This window comes from Pongo abelii, chromosome 10 (genome assembly GCF_028885655.2).
Source record: "Pongo abelii isolate AG06213 chromosome 10, NHGRI_mPonAbe1-v2.0_pri, whole genome shotgun sequence".
Taxonomy (NCBI): Eukaryota; Metazoa; Chordata; class Mammalia; order Primates; family Hominidae; genus Pongo; species Pongo abelii.
This window is the reverse complement of record NC_071995.2, coordinates 13,121,468-13,139,917: the sequence shown is the minus strand read 5'-3', so window position 1 is coordinate 13,139,917 and position 18,450 is coordinate 13,121,468. Positions and strand designations below refer to the sequence as shown.

At 42.4% G+C, this 18,450-nt stretch overlaps 2 protein-coding genes across 5 annotated transcripts in view; one reads left to right on the top strand and one right to left on the bottom strand.

Moving 5' to 3' along the window:
• The window catches only part of DUSP16 (dual specificity phosphatase 16), an 88,710-nt gene extending 71,725 nt beyond the window's left edge, over positions 1 to 16,985 (top strand). For all 3 annotated transcript variants that reach the window (XM_024256526.3, XM_054526855.2, XM_063712038.1), the window contains exons 5-7: positions 4,242 to 4,401; positions 10,849 to 10,972; positions 13,192 to 16,985. In XM_024256526.3, coding sequence (XP_024112294.1) covers positions 4,242 to 4,401; positions 10,849 to 10,972; positions 13,192 to 14,374 — 1,467 coding nt within the window. In that variant the 3' untranslated portion in view covers positions 14,375 to 16,985. The remainder of the gene's footprint in view (positions 1 to 4,241; positions 4,402 to 10,848; positions 10,973 to 13,191) is intronic.
• BORCS5 (BLOC-1 related complex subunit 5) overlaps positions 7,240 to 18,450 on the bottom strand; it is a 127,303-nt gene continuing 116,092 nt past the window's right edge. For both annotated transcript variants that reach the window (XR_010135724.1, XR_010135723.1), the window contains exon 5: positions 7,240 to 11,016. The gene's annotated coding sequence lies outside the window, so the exon portion shown is untranslated. The remainder of the gene's footprint in view (positions 11,017 to 18,450) is intronic.

The window sequence follows — 18,450 nt, the reverse complement described above, 5'->3', positions numbered from 1 at the left end:
AATTTAGTAAGAAGTCATTGATACGTATCTATAAATAAAAGCAATCCTTATTCCACAAAAGAATCAGACTCATTCTTCATAATTATAGGTCCATCTCAGTTTCACTATTACAAACAATAAGATGAGTCAGGTATGGTGGCACATGCCTGTAATCCCAGCTACTCGGGAGGCTGAGACGGGAGGATCACTCAAATCCAGGAGTTTGAGGTTAGCCTGGACAACATGGTGGGACCGTCTCTTAAAAACACCAACAAAAATTAAGATCCCCTCCCAGCCATTTGTATTGAAGTTTGTAAAAAAAAAAAATTAAAAAAAAAAAAACAAGAGAGCAAACTAACAACAGTTACATGAAACTTTAGAAACTTTCTTAACTGACTCCAGAGATTCCACATCTCTTCCCCACATCTTTGGCAGGTGAATGCCTGCTGCATGAGTAGGTTCTTTGCTGTAGCACGTCTGCCTCCACCATTTGAATAGTGTACTTACCAAGAATCAGTTGTGTTTGTTCTCGAACTTGTTTAGGCCACTGGACTTGTTATTATAATTATGTATGTTGATTAAAATAGGACATACACCAATGAAATGTGAAGGAAGAGAGATGCTTTTCTGTGACCTAAGTCAGGTGTTTTGTGGGAATAAGGGAGCTGTAAAGTATTTGGGGGACAGTTTTAATCCAGAAGGCTTTGGCACTATAGTGTTTTACAAGTTCCTGCTCTTCTTTAAAAAATGAAAACTATAAAGTGGTAGATGCATTTAGGTGTGATTTGCTTACGAACTCCAGTCAGCTAACCTAGAAAAGAAAAAGCTGTGGTCCTGCATCAGAAATCAGTGTATTCATGTACATTTATTTGTTTTAAGTTAAAATAATGTTTCGAGTATGTATGTATCATTTTTAATGATTTCCCCCTTAACTGACTTTTTCCACTGACTACCAATCCAGATGAGAAGGCACTTATTTATGATATTTAATTTAGTAGTCAAATTATATTTAGTATTTAAGGGTTTTTTTTTTTTTGGTTTGTTTTAAAAATTGTACTTGTTTTATTTATCAAGTCCCATCTTATTATTCCAAAAAAATTTTCAGGTAGCATCTGGATAGCAGATTTAATCAATAGACCTTTTAAGCTAACAATTTTATAAATAAAGCCACTGAAATTAGTTAATTTTTTCTCAGTCCATTTTGCGTTTAAAATATTTTACTAGCTGCATATAGTAGCTCATGCCTGTAATCCAAGCACTTTGGGAGGCCAAGGTAGGAGGATCGCTTGAGGCCGTAAGTTTGAGAGCAGCCTCGGCAATATAGCGAGACCCTGTCTCTACAAAGAAATGTTTAAAAATTTGCGGGGAGCAGTGGCACATGCCTGTAGTTCCAGCTACTCAGGAGTCTGAGGCAGGTGGATCACTTGACCCCAGGAGGTCAATAATTGAACCCACATCAAAGGGTGGTTGTGAGAATTAAATAAGACAGTCCATTTAAATGCTTAATACAGTACCTGGCACGTCGTAGGCATTCATTAAATGTTAGATATCATTTTCTTAATCAGTACCGTGTGTCATTGTATAATTAATAGGTCTCTAACAAAGGTGCTCAATAAATATTTTTTGACTTAGTATAGGTTAAGTTGTAATTTCTTTAAAATGTAGGCTATTAAAGTTACTTGTCAGAAGTGTACGTCGTTGTATTCTTTCTATGGAAAATCAATTTTGACAGTCCTTATTGACTTGCAACGTTTTCTCTTAGAATTTCCTGTTGTCTTTTGATTGTGTACAGTATATAACACTATTAGAGTCACCTCATTTCTCAGAAACTTCTGTAATATCTTCATTGTTGAATTGAGTGGATAGGGATATTACTAATTCCTTTACTTTTAATTTAACATATCTGTAGTACCATTGGTGGAAAGGAGAAAAATGTAGTACCATTGGTGGAAAGGACTATTGGTGAGAAAGTCCTCAAAGGCTGATTTAACTCCAGTGACCCACTTCTGTTCTTAATGGGTGATCCTGAATCAGTTTCTGCACCCTGTTGTTGATCAGTTAGTACTAGATAAACTCAGCTTGGGTTCACACATAGAAAAACAAATGTAACCTTTGCTACATGTACAAAGTTTAAAGGTTGTAGTAAATACCATTAAGATCTACATAGCCTGATTGTTAACCTAACAGAAGCATGAGACCATCAGAAGACTTGGGCTCTGGCATAGCTGAAGGGTGTTGGCCAATCTAAGAAATCCACCTAGTTCCAAAAGCTGTTTATTGACATTGTCATCTCAGAGATAAGAGATGGTTGCATACACAATCTGGATTTATGCTGTCCACTTTTTTGTGTGTTTGTTTGAGATGGAGTTTTGCTCTTGTTGCCCAGGCTGGAGTGCAATGGCGCAATCTCAGCTCACCACAACCTCCGCCTCCTGAGTTCAAGCGATTCTTCTGCCTCAACTTTCCTGAGTAGCTGGGATTACAGACATGTGCCACCACACCTGGATAATTTTGTAGTTTTAGTAGAGACGGGGATTCTCCATGTTGGTCAGGCTGGTTTCGAACTCCCGACCTCAGGTGATCCGCCTGCCTCGGCCTCCCAAAGTGCTGGGATTACAGGCATGAGCCACCGCGCCTGGCCGCTGTTCACCCTTTATGTAAAATAAAGTATATTTATTGTGCCAAATGTAGTAAATGAAGAGATTAGGGAACTGGCATGTTTCAGAAGGGTAATATAGGAAGAAAATTGCCAATTTTCTTTCAGGTAGCTGGAAAAGATTTGTAGAAAAGGTAGTATTCCAAGAGAAGGAAGAAATGACCAAGACTGCTTAGACTAAGATAATTATTCCAGGCTTGGAACATCTCCTGAGAGGCAGCAGGGGGATGGCTAAATGAAGCGGGTTTGTGTGGGCTTGCCTGCTAAATGGTGGATGGGTGTCAGTTGAACAGATTGTTTTGAGTGCAACTCTATAGCTGGGCTAAAGGTGCGAAAACAAGACTCGGTCCAAGATCTCACTCATTACTTCATTACATAACAGGGGAGACGAGAATTATCTGTTAATGGTAACACACTATGGTAGGTGCTTAATTAATGGTGTGAACAAAGTACTTTGGAAGGACAGAGAACTGAATGGTTAATTATGCATCAGTGGGAAAGAGTTCATAGATGAGGTTAAACAAAGTAGGAAAAGTGGGAAGACTGTCTTCCGGAAGAAGGACAGGGCCTTCTAAGCACAGGAACGGTGTGAACAAAAGGTGGGTATACATTTGACGTTGGGGGTGCTATATGGGACAGGAGCAGGAAATGAGACTCAAGGAAATGAAAAGAACGTGGATAAAGCACCCAGCTTGGGGTTAATCATAACAAAGATTCCTCTAGTTGTTCAGAACATGGTTTGGAGAGAAAACCACTGCAAACTTCAAGAGCTCCTGGTGGCTTTTTTGGTGATCTTGGCTACTGAGCAGTGAATGGGTATAGAGAGGAGAGGATCAATGGAAGAGGTTATTCCAAAAGGATTTGGCAGCCATTTGGATGAGGGTCATGGGGAAGAGAAAGGAGCCCCATTTTATTTTCGAGCTCAGCTGGCTGGGTCGATGTTATTACCCTAAACCAATTTGGGGATTACAGAGAGGAGGCAGGAGTTGGGGGCAGAAAAGGGAAAAAGAGAATACGTTTAGTTTCTGACATTTTAAATGTGAAGGGCCTGTGGAACATCCTGATAGTCAGTAGGTAGTTAGAGATACGGGTTGGAAATTTGAGACACACACACGCCCACCATCAGCATGTAGAACTGGTAATTAAGGCTACAGAAATAAGTGCAGCCTTCAAAGTAGAGAAGGCTTCAAAGTAGAGAGTATTTAGAGTGAGAAGAATGACTAGAACTGTATCTTAGAGAACCAGCGTGTTCTGTGCGGGAAGAAAATGTGTGTCCATATATTCTAAAATCATATAAACTGTTGTTTTCTTTTGTATTCTTTGTTCCACTTCTGTCTCTAGTAATGAAGATAACAGAGACTTGACTATATGAATGATGTGTGGGCTTCAAGCATACTATTTAAATAGCCTATGTTGTCCTTAAATTTTTTTTTTTCTTTAAACTTGTCTCTAGATGTCATTTTGCTAGGTTTTTGGACTTCACTGATCTGAATGAATTATATTTCAAGGAAACTGGGCATTTTTATCATCGCATTAAACTTCACTCTTTCAGAATGATCATGTTTACTATATTATTAGTCAGTTTAACTGCTCTTTCTCTCCATAGGAGCTGATGCAGCAGAATGGGATTGGTTATGTGTTAAATGCCAGCAATACCTGTCCAAAGCCTGACTTTATCCCCGAGTCTCATTTCCTGCGTGTGCCTGTGAATGACAGCTTTTGTGAGAAAATTTTGCCGTGGTTGGACAAATCAGTAGATTTCATTGGTAAGTAGCTCAAATAATATTACAGGTCCTGTGGGTGATTGTCTCATGTGTAGGTGAACCCCCTCAGCCCCCCTTTTTTTCTTTAGAGAACAGGAGCCTATTTCAGAGATTTCAAAAGTCTGAAAACAGCATGTGGTGCAGCGTACTCATCTAGTGGTCAAGGTGACGTGTGTGTCACACTGTCCCTAAGGACTGGCCTTGTGACATTCTAGCTAACATTTAACACCACCAAGGTTAAGCTTCACAGGATCTGTAATTATGTATTTGCAAGTGTCTGAAAATCAGTTAAGCTTTTAGGGTTAAATTCTTCCCCCAACTTTTTCAAATCCTATACAAGCCTTTGGGAAACTTTGGTATTATTCCCTGTTGCCTTGTTGCTGTGTTTTTTTACAGAGAAAAGTCAAATCTTGTGAAAACAAATCCCGTTACATTTAAGTCTTTATGTCAGTGTTTCTGAGCCGGGGTCCGCATGCCAATAATTTCAGGTAGTATTTGATCTAATAGAATTTCGACACACACACACTCTTATTTGGTCATTTTCCTGGCAGTGGTCTTGACAGGATCTCATCTGTGCCATACTTTGTTCTGCTTCCTGGACCTGTTCAATTCTGGAGCTTCTCTGGCCCCTGGGTACTATTGAGGCATTTTGGTGCCACAGGATCAGATCTGCTGGGTGGTAACTTGGTGATGTGTATTTGGAATGTGGCTTTAGTGGACAGTGGCTGAGCAGAGGAGAAACACTGCTAGCTCCTGAGCAACATACCACAGTGTGTGACTCTCGATGTTCCATGTAAGGAATTTTTTTTCCCCCAGTTACATAATTTTGAACACCCTAATCCATAATTAAATACTCTGAATTGATTACCATAATTAAAAATAAAAGAACCAGTTCTTTCAAAAAAGTGGAATTGGCCGGGCACAGTGGGTCACGCCTGTAATCCCAGCACTTTGGGAGGCCGAGGAGGGTGGATCATGAGGTCAGGAGAATGAGACCATCCTGGCTAACACAGTGAAAACCCATCTCTACTAAAAATACAAAAAATTAGCTGGGCGACGTGACAGGCACCTGTAGTCCCAGCTGCTCGGGAGGCTGAGGCAGGAGAATGGCATGAACCCGGGAGGCAGAGCTTGCAGTGAGCCAAGATTGTGCCACTGCACTCCAGCCTGGGTGACAGAGTGAGACTCCGTCTCAAAAAAAAAAAAAAAAAAAATGTGGAATTGGCCAGGCACAGTGGCTTATGCCTTAATCCCAGCACTTTAAGAAGCCGAGGCAAGCAATCACTTGAACCCAGGAGTTGGAGACCAGCTTGGGCAACATAGCAAAACCTTGTCTCTACCAGTGCACCTGTGGTCCCACCTACTCGGGAGGCTGAGGTGGAAGGATTGCTTGAGCCGGGAGGCGGAGGTTGCAGTGAGCCGAGATTGTGCCACTGAACTCCAGCCTGGGCAGTAGAGCCAGACCCTGTCTCAAAAACAAAAACAAAAAGTGGAATTATGTATACTAAGCCCCATATTATAATTTTCACCTGTGAGGGGAATATTCTATTTAATGCTTTTGGAACTTTGAGTAATTCCAAAACACTTGTCTTTTTTCAAGATTTCCAGGTTGCTGAGGGTTTCATCTTCAATTAGGATTCATTCTGTGAAACATCTGAAGATAAATGACTTAGTTCACATTAAAGTAATCACAAACAAATGGCCAGGTGGCTCACGCCTGTAATCCCAGCACTTTGGGAGGCCAAGGCTGGCAGATCACCTGAGGTCAGGAGTTCGAGACCAGCCTGGCCAACATGTAGTGAAACCCCACCTCTACTAAAAATACAAAAATTAGCTGGGCGTAGTGGCACACGCCTGTAGTCCCAGCTACTTGGGAAGCTGAGGCAGGAGAATTGCTTGAATCCAGGAGGCGGAGGTTGCAGTGAGCCAAGATCGCACCATTGCACTCCAGCCTGGGCAACAGAGTGAAATTCTATCTCAAAAAAAAAAAAAAAAAAAATCACAAACAAACCCCCACAAGTTAACACACACCCTCCCATTGTACTTCTAAAAAACATTCAGCAAATCATTCAGTTTTTGCCTCTTTAAAAAATAACAATTGGCTGGGCACGGTGGCTTACGCCTGTAATTCCAGCACTTTGGGAGGCCGAGATGGGGGGATTACCTGAGGTCGCTGGAGTTGTGTGCGATAGCCTGGCCAACACGTCTCTACTAAAAATATAAAAATTAGTTGGGCGTGGTGGCGGGCACCTGTAATCCCAGCTACTTGGGAGGCTGTGGCAGGAGAATCTCTTGAACCTGGGATGTGGAGATTGCAGTGAGCCGAGACCACGCCATTGCACTCTAGCCTTGGCAACAGCGTGAGACTTTGTCTCAAAAAAATAAAAAATAAAAATAAATAAATTATGGTTAATGTTCCCATTGCACGTCACATTTATCCAGAGACATTGGCTCTAATTTCAGCTAAAAATCAGATTTCAAAATCTATCTAGAAGAGAACATGATTTTCTTAAGTCATGACTATGTGTGGGCTTTAGGAGACAAAGTTTAGTAGGAAAGAGTTAGAAGAGAATACAGAATATGAATAACTTTGCTCCCAACTTATTTTCTCCTTTCATGGGAGATATTGGGGTTGCCATGCCACTTTCATTCACACAAAAGAACTTTAACTACTTTGCAATTTGGTTAAACACATACACACAAAATACATATTATAATTTATTTGTAATACCTGCAAATACTTATCAGTATTTCATTTGCTTGGTTCTATTACAGCCATCATCCTTATCCCACCCAAGTAATTCAAGGCAAAATCTCCAGGCCACTTTTTGAATTCAGCCCATATTCACTACAATTGCTAAGTCTTCTCTTCTGTGGGGTTTTAAGCCATGGTTAGTGATAGCATGTCATTTGAAGCTGTACCCCCTTAATGACTTACAGGCTCATAGGGATTTTTTCTTTTTTGTTGTTATTTAGATTAGATTTTGGTAAGTCTCCAGGTTGGTTGGAAGGACTCAGGTTTATGTGGAGTTTTGTCTTTTCGTTAATGTGCCAGTAACAGTTTGTCCGTTGGTGCTATGGGATACTCATGAGGTGCCCCCAAACCCAGCTGGCTATGTATACAGCCTCTTGCTTCCTCTTCACTGTCTCCTGGGCTCTTGCTCCAGCTCTCTCATGCCAAACTCGTGACTGCATGGACACAACATAGGGAGGTGATTGGGACCATGTATTTTGGAGGCAAACTGTCTGTATTTGAGTCCTGCCTACCCTGGTTATTAGTGAAGTGGTTTGAGTAAGTTACTTCAAACTTCTGTGCACTTCAGTTTCTTGATCTGGAAACTGAAGATAATATACCTACCTTATAGGGATATTGTGAGGATTAAAATAGATAATGTAAAATGAAAAAAAGAAAAAAAAGTAAACCAAAAAGAGAAAATAAAAATAAGTAAAATAGATAATGTTACGTGCATTGAACACCTTGTAAAGTACCGGACTCATAATTGGCTGTTAATAAATATTTTCAAAATTGTTATCTGAAGTTCCTCCTTTTTTCTGTCCTTTGAGCTGGACTCTGTAACCCCTCTTAGTTATTACTTCCTTCTTTTTAGCTTTTGTAACTTCTCATCCTCACTGCATCTTTGCCCTTTTCATTTGCAGTTCTCGCTCCCCTTTCTTAACCTAGATTTTAGCCTTAATTGTGGTAACGGCCACCTGCTTGTTTCCAGTTTTCATCATCATTGCCTTCTCGTTCTTTATTTAGAAACCTGAAGAGGCTTCTTAGTTTTTTTCCACATTAAAAAGGTAGCCTTGGCCAGGTGCAGCGTGTGTAATCACAGCACTTTGGGAAGCGGAGGCGGGAGGATTGCTTGAGGCCAGGAGTTTGAAACCAGCCTAGTCAACATAGCAAGATCCTGTCTCTACAAAAAATTTTTAAAAATTAGCCAGGCATGGTGGTGTGCACCTGTAGTCCTAGCTGGGAGGCTGAGGCAGGAGGATCGCTTGAGCCTAGGAGTTCACGGTCACAGTGAGCTATGTTTGCACCATGGCACTCCAGCCTGGATGAACAGAGTGAGACTCTGTCTGAAAAAAGAAATGTAGCCCTTAGCCTAACATTCCCACCACCCTCAAACACCTGCTTCCCACCTTTGGAACCTTCTCTCTGGTTTCTTCTCCAAGGCAGGCTGTTTTCGAATGAGCACTTTGCTCAGTCCCACCGCAGGGCTTTCTTGCACACATTTCCCTTCTCCTCTCTGCCAGTTCTGTGTGTATTAATTCCTTTGCTTGAAGACACAGTTTAGGGCTCATGTCTCCCAAGATGCGTGCTGATGAACCTCAACTCCAGTATAATCACTTGTTTTTTTCATTTTTAAAAGACGTCATCAAAAGAGTTGTGGTTATAAAAACAGTTGTAAGCACATTGCAGAAAATTTGAAAAACAGAGAAAAGGAAACCTATAACCTCAACATCGTAATGCATGTTACTGTCATTGTTTTATTTCCTTCCAGCCTTCTTCTTTTTTATTAAAATCTCTTTAGAAAATATGTATCAGCCAGTATCAGCTGGATGCCTACCATGTGCCTAGTGTTAAATCTTTTGGGGGATTGTTAGAAGCAAGCAAGATCCTTCTAGGTCCTTATAATCTAGGTTTTGAGATAATTATTAAAATTAATGAGAGAGTATTGTCAACGTTAAAAAACAAAAACCCAGACTCCTTCCAGTAAGGATTTGAAGCAGTTTTCATTAATAGGTTAGAACCAAAAGATACACATATTCTCACACATACACATTATAATGGTATAAAGGAGCAATAATCAAGTAATAAGGGGCCAGGAAATGTACAGTAACTGACAAAAAGTCTGAATTGCTACTTCTTATTGAAATTGAGTTAGAAACCTCAGCTTTGAGCTTCCTAGCGGCAGAAAGGGAAGGAAACACTGAGAGTAACGTGGGGTAAATGATAGCTGAGAAGGAAGGGGACGCTGGAGGCACAGGAAAGCATGAGACTGCGTACACGAGTTGATATGTTCTTATTTGTATAGCATGCAATTCTTTGAGTGTTGCTTGGTATTCATTTGTTACTGTTTTATTGTGTTTGGTTTCCCTATCTAGAAGGGAAGCTGCTTGCTGCTTAATTATTCATATACTACCCAAAACCTCTATGTTGCTTTATATATGATGAATAATTATGTTATATATAATAATCATTACACTAGAAACTTATATTTATAGCATAGGCAGTGAGATTGAATAGCTTTGTATTATTCAGCTGCCAAAGCAAGATTCTTTGCGCATCTGTTAATCGTAAGAATTTTAACACAAAGTTCAGTAGACTTTTGGTAGTATCTACCAAGAATGAAAAGGGGAGAATTCAGCTTCATGACTGAGCACACATGTAATTATTTAGAATTGAGGCAGTCATGGAACTGGCCAGAATGTTAGTAGCTTCCAGACTGTGTGGAATAACCTCATCCCCTGCCACATGTACATATTGTTAAGCCCCTCAGCAGTGAGAGATGGCAGCACTGCTTGGATTTCCCTGGTTCTTTGGTTCTAACAAAGTGTCCATGAGTCCTTCCATCATGTTGTGGGGAATTGAGATAATGCAATAAGACGATAACTCCTGGGTATCAAGGAAGGGATAAAAGTTCTCTTGGATCTCATTAAAGTGACCTGCTAAACCTGATTCATAGCATATACAAGGTTTTCTTCTAAAACTCAGTAAATAAAGTTGAGCCATTTTATGACATACAGAAAAGTTGCCTAAAATTGGGAGGCCAGTGGCAGTGGCTCACTCCTGTAATCCCAGCACTTTGGGAGGCTGAGGTGGACGGATCACTTGAGGCCAGGAGTTAGAGACCAGCCTGCCCAACATGGTGAAACCGCGACTCCACTAAAAATACAAAAATTAGCCAGGCATGGTGCTGCACACCTGTAATCCCAGCTACTCTGGAGGGTAAGGCAGGAGAATCACTTGAATCCGGGAGGCAGAGATTGCAATGAGCCGACATCGCACCACTGCACTCCAGCCTGGGCGACAGAGCAAGACTCTATCTCAAAATAGTAATAATAATTTTTAAAAATGTAATTATATTTCTTAGGTAATCAGGGAAAAATTTGAAGTGTCAGATAACCGGAATATGTTAAATATTACCCATATCTTAGGGGAAAATACTAACATAAGTCAGGAAACCTGAGTTAGTAGTAGCTTGCTTATTAACGAATTGCTTATTAACAAACAGTTTTGGACCCCAGTTGTCCTCCATGTCAATGGTGAGGGAATTATCTTCCCCTGCCTCCTCAAAAGAATATTGCAAGGATAAATATGATGTACACAGATGAGATTTGCGTAGAGGTTTTCAGGTGGAAGACACTGAGTGAGTAAATGGAAACAAGATTTCACTGCTGAACAAAATAGTTAGTAGTGACCTTTCTTGCATTTGACTCATACAGAGAAAGCAAAAGCCTCCAATGGATGTGTCCTAGTGCACTGTTTAGCTGGAATCTCTCGCTCCGCCACCATCGCTATCGCCTACATCATGAAGAGGATGGACATGTCTTTAGATGAAGCTTACAGGTGAGGGCAGGAAAATGTCTTCTGTGATTGGCTTTTCATTTGACCTGAAACATAAAGAATGATGAGGATGGGTAACCAAATTAAAGCAGATCATGATTATTCTAGTCACACTTTTTACAGGTTACTGTGGATTTTTTAATGGTCTTGTGAAGATTGGAAAATAATGCTGTTTTACTATTTAGCATTAATTCTGCCCTCATATGTGTCAAATTCATCCTCAGCCACTTTTTACGTTTAAGGAACAACAGATCCAGGCAGAGGTCTCTATCCTGTTACATGAGTTTACTGCTTTCCCTAAATGCACAAGTATCCTTTGTTTTAATTTGCATATGACGGGGGGAAGCTCTAATAGAATGCTCACTGCAGAATCTCTGTTCTGCTTCAAACTTTGGATTGCTGGGAAGAAAAAGCCTAATACATGCAAATATGAACAAGATTAACTGTCAGACTCCATTCTTCAGTAAAATTTCCTACATTCTAGAGTCGGCCAGATTGTGTGTGTGTGATTTTGACTGGGTTGCCACCAGTCTCTGATTCATCTGATTCCCCTGCATGTCTCGTTGGGTAGAGATGGTTCATTTTTATCTGATAAGGAATAAAAAATATAGAGACTTATGGAACAGGCCTGATTTAACAGTTGGATTTTTTTTTTTTTTTTTTTTTCCCTCAAATTGCAAAGTTTGGAAAACAGAAATGAGCTGCCCAAACAGCTTCCCATGTTAAGTCAGGAGCCTGGAGGACATGGTTCCTCTGGTCATCTGCACGAGCTCTCATGCCGCCGTTCAGACCTCCCTGAGGTCCTCCCGCTTCATGTAGAAATCAGAAGAAAAGGCACCCTTATATCACGTTATGAAGTCTCATTATGAGCACCCTACATTTATACTTGTTATTCTTGAGCCAGTTATTTCTATTTTTGTGAATTTGCTTTAGGTTACTTGATTTCCGTGTTTATTTTTTTTCTTGTTCCTTATTCAAATGCAAATTTTCAGTGTAGTTCTACTCCTCCATCACCTGAAAAGTATCCATGAGGTGCAGGGACCGCTGAAGAATTGGTCCGTCATCTCTGAGTCTTTATTTCCTCCATGAAGCATGAAAGCCATCTAGTATTAGTTTTGATCCTTTGATGAATCTTTTTTTAACATAGTGGTTACAAAAATGGACCCAGATATTTGACCAGCCTGGTTTTGAATCCAGCACCATCATTTAGTAGCTGTGTGATTTTGGGCAAGTCACTTAAGGATTTTGTGGAGCTATATGATGGGGATAATGACACCCACCTGAAATAGGGTAGTTCCGAGGATGAAATGATGATTCAGTGCATAAGCACAGTGCTTAGCACACAGAGACCACTTTGTCTTGGTTATTCTGTCATGTTGACTATAAAAAGAAGTGTTACTTTGATACTTTGATCATCTGATACCATCTTCTTTTTGTCGTTAAATTTAAAATGTGAACTGTCTTGAGAAGTGACTGGTGACTTTAAAAGGGGATGACATTGGAAATTGAAGAAGGAGAGTGGCTGTCATACTGTACTTTTGATGGTAGCACTGGTGTGTGTGTGTCAGGGGTGTCCTTGGTGGTGAATAACTAATCATCTCTTGGCCAGGCATGGTGGCTCACACCTGTAGTCCCAGCATTTTGGGAGGCCAAGGTGGGAGAATCACTTGAGCCCAGGAGTTCAAGACCAGCGTGGGCAACACAGTGAGACCCTTTCTCTACAAAAGAAACTTTAAAAATTAAAATTAGCCAAGCGTGTAGTCCTGTAATCCCAGCTACTGAGGAGGCTGAGGTGGGAGGACTGCACGTGCCCAGGAATTCGAGGCTGCAGTGAGCTATGATCATGCCACTGTACTCCAGCCTGGGCGACAGAACAAGTCTCTGTCTCTTAGAAAAAAAAGACCACCACCAACAAAACCTCATATCATCTCTTATCAGCTGCATTGGGAGCCCTGGGCCTTTGAAAATAAGGGGGCAAAAACTAGAGTCTTTGGGGCCCGGCTGCCTCTTCTGACATACTCCAGGGATGTGTGCAAAGCTTCCCCAGTGCTTAGGGGCTTTGTATTCTCCACCTTGAGGCATCTCTCCGAACTTTTAAACCAATCATCTTCCAAAGTTTTTGAGATCTGCCTGATAATTCCCTATCTCATTTATTCACTTAATATTCTTAAGATAAAGTGTAGTTGTAAAATTTGGGTTTTTGTTTTTTCCTCTTTCTGTAGATTTGTGAAAGAAAAAAGACCTACTATATCTCCAAACTTCAATTTTCTGGGCCAACTCCTGGACTATGAGAAGAAGATTAAGAACCAGACTGGAGCATCAGGGCCAAAGAGCAAACTCAAGCTGCTGCACCTGGAGAAGCCAAATGAACCTGTCCCTGCTGTCTCAGAGGGTGGACAGAAAAGCGAGACGCCCCTCAGTCCACCCTGTGCCGACTCTGCTACCTCAGAGGCAGCAGGGCAAAGGCCCGTGCATCCCGCCAGCATGCCCAGTGTGCCCAGCGTGCAGCCGTCGCTGTTAGAGGACAGCCCACTGGTACAGGCGCTCAGTGGGCTGCACCTGTCCGCAGACAGGCTGGAAGACAGCAATAAGCTCAAGCGTTCCTTCTCTCTGGATATCAAATCAGTTTCATATTCAGCCAGCATGGCAGCGTCCTTACATGGCTTCTCCTCATCAGAAGATGCTTTGGAATACTACAAACCTTCCACTACTCTGGATGGGACCAACAAGCTATGCCAGTTCTCCCCTGTTCAGGAACTATCGGAGCAGACTCCCGAAACCAGTCCTGATAAGGAGGAAGCCAGCATCCCCAAGAAGCCGCAGACCACCAGGCCTTCAGACAGCCAGAGCAAGCGATTGCACTCGGTCAGAACCAGCAGCAGTGGCACCACCCAGAGGTCCCTTTTATCTCCATTGCATCGAAGTGGGAGTGTGGAGGACAATTACCACACCAGCTTCCTTTTCGGCCTTTCCACCAGCCAGCAGCACCTCACGAAGTCTGCTGGCCTGGGCCTTAAGGGCTGGCACTCGGATATCTTGGCCCCCCAGACCTCTACCCCTTCCCTGACCAGTAGCTGGTATTTTGCCACAGAGTCCTCACACTTCTACTCTGCCTCAGCCATCTACGGAGGCAGTGCCAGTTACTCTGCCTACAGCTGCAGCCAGCTGCCCACTTGCGGAGACCAAGTCTATTCTGTGCGCAGGCGGCAGAAGCCAAGTGACAGAGCTGACTCGCGGCGGAGCTGGCACGAAGAGAGCCCCTTTGAAAAGCAGTTTAAACGCAGAAGCTGCCAAATGGAATTTGGAGAGAGCATCATGTCAGAGAACAGGTCACGGGAAGAGCTGGGGAAAGTGGGCAGTCAGTCTAGCTTTTCGGGCAGCATGGAAATCATTGAGGTCTCCTGAGAAGAAAGACACTTGTGACTTCTATAGACAATTTTTTTTCTTGTTCACAAAAAAATTCCCTGTAAATCTGAAATATATATATATGTACATACATATATATTTTTGGAAAATGGAGCTATGGTGTAAAAACAGGTGGATCGACCCAGTTGTTCCTCTCTTAACATCTGCATTTGAGAGATCAGCTAATACTTCTCTCAACAAAAATGGAAGGGCAGATGCTAGAATCCCCCCTAGACAGAGGAAACCATTTTATTCAGTGAATTACACATCCTCTTGTTCTTAAAATAGCAAGTGTCTTTGGTGTTGGAGGACAAAATCCCCTACCATTTTCACATTGTGCTACTAAGAGATCTCAAATATTAGTCTTTGTCCAGTCCCTTCCATAGTACACCTTAGCGCTGAGACTGAGCCAGCTTGGGGGTCAGGTAGGTAGACCCTGTTAGGGACAGAGCCTAGTGGTAAATCCAAGAGAAATGATCCTATCCAAAGCTGATTCACAAACCCACGCTCACCTGACAGCCGAGGGACATGAGCATCACTCTGCTGGACGGACCATTAGGGGCCTTGCCAAGGTCTACCTTAGAGCAAACCCAGTACCTCAGACAGGAAAGTCGGGGCTTTGACCACTACCATGTCTGGTAGCCCGTTTTCTAGGCATTGTGAATAGGTAGGTAGCTAGTCACACTTTTCAGACCAATTCAAACTGTCTATGCACAAAATTCCAGTGGGCCTAGATGGAGGTAGTTAATTTTTTTTTTCTTCTCAGCTTTATGAAGAGAAGGGAAAATGTCTAGGATTCAGCTGAACCGCCAGGAACCTGGCAGCAGCATGATTTAAGCTAAGGTTGGGAGGCTAACGAGTCTACCTCCCTCTTTGTAAATCAAAGAATTGTTTTGTTTAAAATGGGATTGTCAATCCTTTAAATAAAGATGAACTTGGTTTCAAGCCAAATGTGAATTTATTTGGGTTGGTAGCAGAGCAGCAGCACCTTCAAATTCTCAGCCAAAGTAGATGTTTTTGCCCTTTCTGCTTCACTGCATGGATACAGTTGGTAAAATTTAACAATACGACAGAATTTTATAGGAAACTTCCTAGGGAGGTAAATTATGGGAAGATTAAGAAAGGTACAAATTGCTGAGAAGAAGCAGGAAACCTATTTCCTTAGTGGCTTTTATCCCCTCGGCATGTGATGGGGCTGACGTTTCTATAATTGCCTCAGACTTTCAAATTTACTAGTAGGGCTGAGAGAGGCTTTAGTGAGGAAGGAATATTCAGAGTAGAACGGTTGAGAAAGCTGAGAAGACCGTTGAGTTTTGATCAGTTGTGAATAGAGTGCAAAGCCATGGCCAAGCTGTTTTTGGAAACGCTGGCTGGCGCGTCTTCAGTGGAAAAAGCAAATCAAAATGGAGCGAGAGCAAAGGGGCGTCCTCAGTCCTCAACCTACAATCACTATGGAATCGGTCCTGGCAGCTGAACATAGGAGGTCATTGGAACAAGTGATAGTGCAGATCTGCTTTCAAACATCCTCCTGGCTTGAGTTTTATCAGCTACAGTGTGGGTCCTCTTGAAGCCTTAATTCACAACAGCAGCTTTTTGGGGGTGGGGCTGGGCGGGTGTTGTCATTGTTCTTTCCCTTCCTGTAAGTGTCGCTAGTTGCTGCCTCATATCTCAGGTTTTTCTCTGTTTGAGAAATGGACAGTTTTTTGACCAGGATGTGACTTCATGTTTCCTATGGCGACTTCTAAAACCAGCAGAGAATGATGTGACTCAACACGACCGACTTGGTCATGGGGATGATGAGCCGCACAGACCTCACTAGTTGTGCACAAATAATGTGCTATGATGGGGTGTAAAGTGAAGGCAGAAGAGGGTCAGCCGCATTGTGATGATACTGGGGAAAGTGCTGGTCAATGATTTGAGTTAGTTTTTAGATATACATTGAAATCTTTAATCAGACATTCTCAAGTTTCACACAGTAATTTTTGATGTTATGTACACACACACCAAATGTGTAACAGTTCACCACTTCCAGAGTGTGGTCATATCCAAAACATGTTTAAGAAAGGAAAGCAGTAGCTCCTTGCTAAGGATGTTTCAGGAGGTTTGGGGGACTTGGTTTTAATGAACTTCTGTCATTTAGGGCTTCTCTTGGCCATGGTCCCCTTCCTTCTGGAACTGTGATGTAGTCACACCCTACAGCCTTTAGTGCTGGTTCACTAGTGTCAGATAATCAGTTCTTGGAATCGAGACTGCTGTGGCGAAGGGGTGGCCTCGGAGGCAGGCTCTGGAGCTGCTTGGATGTCTTTAGGTGGGGTGGTGGCTGGCTCTCTTCAGCATGTAATTGGGGAAACCCTCGCGTCTACTAGGGGTGATACAGATGGTGATTTTAAAGAGCAAAACTAGACTTATATGTGAGAAATGCTGGAAAATGATTTAGGACGTGTAAAGTTAGATGGAAAGACTGTAAATGTTTAATATGAATATAGTGTTCTTTTGAAGTAAGGCCAGCTGTTGAACGGTTAAATTGTGCATTTCTCATTTTGATGTGTCATGTATGTTAATGTATGAAATGATTAAATAAAATAAAAACTGGTACCTGTTTATACATAAATATGAGAAAAGACCTATCTTTGCAGCCCTAAACTTGGTGGGAACACCACCACTCAAGCTGCCAAAGGAGGCAGTGGTGAAACCTGTCCTGTTCTTCTCACATAAATGAGGATTTAGCTCAAAATAAAGTGGTGGTGTCATCAGGTTTATTCTGTGTTCTATCATTCACATGGAACACCGGACCATTAGCTGACAGTTTAGTGCCAGCCTTCATTCTTTACTGTGTATGTTAAATGCACACTATGGTGAAGAAGCCTAAGATGTTTGGTAAATATTTTCTAGCTGACTGATTCCAGAACACACAAGTACATGGTAGGAAGAAAAAGGCCAGCTACACACTCATGGTCCATTTCGATATAACAGGTAAACGATGTTATGATTCCTACAGGAAAAACAGGAAGGGCAATTGCTGAAGAGCTGTCCTCTGTCCTTGCCACATACATCTCAGCGACCTCTCTGCTCATGACACTAGATTTGATGACTTACGAGACTAGAAGCTTAGTCTCATCAGTTTCATAAAAATTAGGCATTGAAGGAATAAAGCTTCAGTGCAAGCAGGTGGAATATTGACTACAGAAAGAATCACAGGTAATCTTGAAGTTGGTTGAGTTGAAGTTACATTTAAGAAAATTTATAAGGATTAGGGCTGGGTGAGCTAGAAGAGCTATCTTGGCCAGTACCCCGCAGAAAATCAGAGGTTGAAGTGAGATACAGGAATAAAGGGAATTAGAATAAATCAGCCTCCAGAGATAGAGGGTAACAGGAGGAACAGTTGTTTCAGTGAGAGGCTTCCAATGAGAAGATGCAGATCTTGGGAGAGCCTGAAGTTCAGGCCAGTTACTGACAGAGCTTGGAGCTCCTTCGCAACCAGTCTCAGCAGGCTATTGTTGGAGGACTGGTTTGGATGTGACAACTACAATTAGACCAGGAATTAAACTAAGCGAGGAGCCCGGGCACGGTGGCTCACGCCTGTAATCCCAGCACTTTGGGAGGCCAAGGCAGGTGGATTACCTGAGGTCAAGAGTTTGAGACCAACCTGGCCTACCTGGTGAAATCCCGTCTCTACTAAAAATACAAAAATTAGCCGGGTGTTGTGGTGGGTGCCTGTAATCCCAGCTATTTGGGAGGCTGAGGCACGAGAATTGCTTGAACCCAGGAGGCAGAGGTTACAGTGAGCCGAGATTTCGCCATTGCACTCCAGCCTGGGCAACAAGAGCGAAACTCCATTTTAAACAAAAAATAAGAGGGCAAATTAGTGAGAAGTGACAGCACGCTGGCAGCCCTCACAGCCCTCGCTCGCTCTCAGCGTCTCCTCTGCCTGGGCTCCCACTTTGGCGGCACTTGAGCCCTTCAGCCTGCCGCTGCACTGTGGGAGCCCCTTTCTGGGCTGGCCAAGGCCGGAGCCTGTTCCCTCAGCTTGCTAGGAGGTGTGGAGGGAGAGGCACGGGCGGGAACCGGGGCTGCGC